Source organism: Phoca vitulina, unplaced genomic scaffold, assembly GCF_004348235.1.
Source record: "Phoca vitulina isolate PV1807 unplaced genomic scaffold, GSC_HSeal_1.0 scaffold635, whole genome shotgun sequence".
Classification (NCBI taxonomy): Eukaryota; Metazoa; Chordata; class Mammalia; order Carnivora; family Phocidae; genus Phoca; species Phoca vitulina.
Genome location: NW_022590322.1, coordinates 8,045 through 13,019, shown reverse-complemented (window position 1 = coordinate 13,019; position 4,975 = coordinate 8,045). Strand labels below are relative to the sequence as shown.

General features: G+C 40.2%; 1 protein-coding gene across 1 annotated transcript; it reads left to right on the top strand.

Annotated features, from left to right (window-relative positions):
- The first annotated feature begins 561 nt into the window (after positions 1-561).
- LOC116629335 (olfactory receptor 2A1/2A42-like) lies at positions 562-2,301 on the top strand. The gene has a single exon (XM_032399636.1). It carries the CDS (start codon positions 562-564, stop codon positions 1,501-1,503), a length of 942 nt encoding a protein of 313 aa, XP_032255527.1. The 3' UTR covers positions 1,504-2,301.
- The last annotated feature ends 2,674 nt before the right edge of the window (positions 2,302-4,975 follow it).

Here is a 4,975-nt window from a genome sequence, read left to right as displayed (position 1 = left end):
TAGATGGCTTTGAGTAGTATGGACATTTTAACAATATTAATTCTTCTAATCCATGAACATGGGATTTAGATTCTGAGAGTAACTCAATCATGATTTCAGCTGAAATAAGTAAAATTGTTTTCTTTTCCAGGACCACTCTAATTGAAAGCTCCTCTGTTACTGATTATTTCTGCTATACAGTAATTCTCTTACAGATTCGTACATATGTAGCTCTGAGACAATCCATATTTCCTGATTATTTTTTATTCCATCGCAGTATCAATGGCTCAATATAGGTAATCACTGGTGACATATTCCCTTCTATAAAACTAGATGTCAGATTAAGAATTTAGCTTAAAGACAGACTCTTAATTTAAATTTGTTTACGTAGGTAAATCAATCTATCTTTCTTTCTCTCTTTCTCTTTCCTACTTTCCTTCCTTCCTTCTTTATAATTCAGTGAGGTCTTAAAGTTGTTTCCTAATAATTTTGCACACAACAAAAATTTATGAAACAATAAATAAAAGAGTTGTTTTACAATAATTGTGTCAATAGCTATTTGGTTCTCTCTTTAATAGTAAAATGGAGAAAAATCAAACAATGGTTATAGAATTCATCCTATTAGGATTTCATCTTGGCCTGAAGATGCACATATTCCTTTTTGGGCTCTTCTCCCTCTTCTACACCTTCACCCTGCTGGGGAACGGGCTCATCCTGGGGCTCATCTGGCAGGACTCCCGACTGCATACCCCCATGTACTTCTTCCTCTCCCACCTGGCCATCGTTGACATAGCCTATGCCTGCAACACCGTGCCCCGGATGTTGGTGAACCTCCTGAAGCCAGACAAGCCCATCTCCTTTGCTGGCTGCTTGACACAGGCCTTTCTCTTTTTGACATTTGCTGTCACAGAATGTCTTCTCCTAGTGGTGATGTCCTATGATCGGTATGTGGCCATCTGCCACCCCCTCCGATATTCTGCCATCATGAGTTGGAGGGTCTGCATCACCCTGGTGGTGACTTCCTGGGCATGTGGTTCCCTGCTGGCCCTGGTCCATGTGAGCCTCATCCTGAGGCTGCCCTTCTGTGGGCCTCGTGAAATCAACCACTTCTTCTGTGAAATCCTGTCTGTCCTCAAGTTGGCCTGTGCTGACACCTGGCTCAACCAAGTGGTCATCTTTGTTGCCTGTATGTTTATCTTAGTTGGGCCCTTCTGCTTGGTCCTGGTGTCCTACTCACGCATCCTGTTTGCCATCCTGAGGATCCGGTCCGGGGAGGGCCGCAGAAAGGCCTTCTCCACCTGTTCCTCCCACCTCTGTGTGGTGGGGCTCTTCTTTGGCAGTGCCATTGTCGTGTACATGGCCCCCAAATCCCGCCACCCTGAAGAACAGCAGAAGATCCTTTTCTTGTTTTACAGTCTTTTTAACCCTACGCTGAACCCTCTGATCTACAGTTTGAGAAATGCAGAGGTCAGGAGTGCCCTGAGGAGAGTGCTGTACAAGGAAAGTCATTCCCAATTGGAGTGACATTGGAATCACCAGCCTAAGAGTTTGATTGCTGCCTAAATCCAGAAAATTTCACTACTCTCATCTTAGATGTGCCTAAAGGACACAAGAGCAAGCCTTCCCTCTTCCTTTGAATGAAAAGTTTTAGATGTGTTGTATTCATGGATTATCTAGCAAGTGTGATTTTATCAGATATGATTTTTTTCTTTTATTGCTCATTGAATTTAATATCTGTGAAATTAAAAATGGTTTTAATTCATTTTCTGGGTCCCAGAAGTAGAATACAGTCTATCTACCTCTCTAACCTAAGTGTTTAAACTCACTAACCACATATATCATAAGATTTGGAAGAAAAAAAAAGCTGCTGTGAAGGACAGTCATCCCCCCAAACCCAGAGGCACACTTGTCCATTCTCCTAAAATTGTACTTGTCCTGATAAAGATAACTGTTAAATAATAACTCAGATATTTATTTAGTGTGTTGCATGATGGTGAGAAATTTTGGATGAAAATGATTGATTCAGGGAGTAAATGAGCAGGCTGAGTGAAGGAACAAAATCAATGCAATGTATATAGGACAAAGGAGAGGAGAAGGAAAAATCTGTAGACAGTGTGAGAACAGTGCATATTGTTCACAGCTTCAGAGATAAACTTGTTACTAGTAGCTAGCAAAGGAGCCAAACTGGGCATTCTCTTGTTGAATAGGCTTATAAGGGGTATCAAAGAAAACAATTTGGGCTGTTTATGGATTCCCCAGAAAATTTTGAGTGTTTTGAGTGTTGATCTGTAAATTATGTAGATATACAGACTATCTCAATATGTAGTTTTCTGGTGTCTTTTTATCAGCATTTCCATCTGAGTTGGTCTGCATGTGCATCATTTCCCTCATTAGGTGTCTCGAAATAGGAAATTTGACCAGAGACTGTTAAGTGGCTAGTATAGCATAGCTGGCTATTCCAGGTTGGTAGAGGATTGGTTTTTATGGATTCCTTCTACAGTACAGATCCAATGATCAGGGATGAATCCTATACATTTCAGATGGATTTGTAGGGTGTTACCTATAAAATCCACCCTCTTTTAAAAAATATTTTATTTATTTATTTGAGAGAGACAGGGACAGAGAATGCTAGTGGGGGGGAGAAGCAGAGGGAGAGGGAGAAGCAGACTCTTCGCTGAGCATGGAGTACAACATAGGGCTTGATCCCAGGACCCTGAGATCATGACCTGAGCTGAAATCAAGAGTGGGACACTTAACCAACTGAGCTACCCAAGCACCCCTAAAATCTACTTTCTAACCTGTCTTGAGACTAGGATGGCCGCTTGCATCCAGTCTTTCACAATTTCATAGTAAGAGTGAACAAAAGACTTGTTCAGAAGAATAAGTGTGTTGCTCTTGGGAATCAATAATTACTCAACCCAACTCTTAATTACTGTGTGTGGGCAGCAGAGTTCACTGAATGTAAGAAGAAAATGGGTTTTTATACTAGTAACATTTTGGTTAATTGCTCTCCCAGTGCTATACACTATGTATTGATAGCACTTTCCATGGACCATCTCATTTAGTCATCATAACAAAGCCATGAAGAAGATCCTATTATCACTCTATTATATACACACATACCAGAAACTAGCAAATGTCAGGTTTTTGCCTTGACAGTCTAGCTCAGACAACAGTCTGTTGTGGTTAAATTAAGCCCTCAGTACTTAACCACAACAACGTGCATTGTCTATACCAACATCAGTGTCATCAATAAAGAACAAAGCTAAATTATTCCAAAGATGGATGTGTTATGTGAAAGAGGGTATACTTCCAGTCTCATGTGCCACAGTGAGCTGATCTATGCTCTATAAGGCCTAGAAGATGAGATCATTTATGAGAACCTGGTTGTCATGGACAATGACTCCTAAGGGCAGAGTCACAAAAATCTTTAGACTTCTGGAGGAACACAGAACATAAAGAAGATGAGAATAAAGGCCATTCTTACTGAGATTGGTGATTTAGTTGAGCTAAAACCCAGAACCAATACACCAAGATAACAACACCATAATATCTCTCTCTCTCTCTCATTCCCTCTCTCTTTTTCTCTCTCTCGGCCAGTCAATGTACTTTATATATATATAATCTTATTTAATCCTCAAAACAGTCCTTTGAGGCAAAAAACAATATCCCCACTTTACTTATAGGGAAACTGAAGCACAGAGAGGTTGAGTAACTTGCCCAGTATCACAGATGCTGACTGTCCAGTCCAGGATTGAACTGAGGCAATCAGATTCTTGACCTTATAGTCATAACCACTGGGTAACATGGCCTCTTTGGAGCTATCTGTGGATAATGGTCAGAGAAATCAAGGCAGTGAAACAAAACCAGTGACTAAGACCAAGTGATGGGCATTAGGCTTCAGACAGAAGCTTTTGTTTGCTAGAGGAAGCACCTTGACTGTAAACTGAAATGTACAGGTGGGTGTGGTAACAAGGAAGAACCTGACTCCAAGGGTCAGAGACCAAGGAGGGCCCTGACCATGAGCTGCACGGGGAGCAGGAAAGTGGAAGAGAAGACAGATGATTCGGTTTCACGTTGTTGGAGTAGTGATGGAGTAGGATTAGAATGGATACTTGATAGTATTTTATCTAAAGGAGGCCTTTCCCAAGACAAAGGAATTTAGATTTCATTTTTGGTGTTGAAAATTGTTATAATCTTTCAGGTGGCACTTATAGAACATTGCTTGGGTAGGTATCAGGCTTCACAGGTAAGATGGGAACTCGCCGGGGGCGGGAACTGGAATCTGTTCACCACTTTTTCATCCACACTAGCACACTGCCTAGCCCCTAGGAGGCACTCAGCAAGCACTGGTAGGGTACATTAATGAACCTTTATCAGTTAACTACACACAGTTTTCAATGTTAAACTATCTTAGGACTTCTACATTTTCCAAAATCCTTTTATTTGCAAAACAGAGTATGATAGGAAATAATTGTAGCTAAAATTTATTTAGTAATGGCTGTGTACCAGGCACTATGTTAAATTCTTTAGATGTAATCCTCACATCAGAGCTGTGAAGTATTAATGGTATTTTCATTTATAGAAGGGAAATCGAAGTTTGGAGAATTAGGTAACATACTCGATGTCGTAAAAATATTAAGTAGTGGAATCAGAATTCAGATCCAGTCAATCCAATCTAGATTAACTTTGAATGATCCTTTTGTAAAGGACCTTCTGATACTTAACGTCTTTGATGGCTAGACCAGGCTCATGTCATAGTAGTCAATAAATGCTGACTCATCTGTGATCATTTAGCCTAGACTTCTATCCAAAAAAAAATGTAGCTTCATAAAATATGTAACTTAAATACAGCAGCCATTACCCTTTGAAAGTTAGACATCTTCTTGTCCATTAGTCACTTTTAGTTTTGAATGCACTCAGTTCTTGCAAAAGTTTCTCCTTACAGGGTGAATATTAGTGATTAATTATGTCTCATTTGCCAGTGATTGTGGGG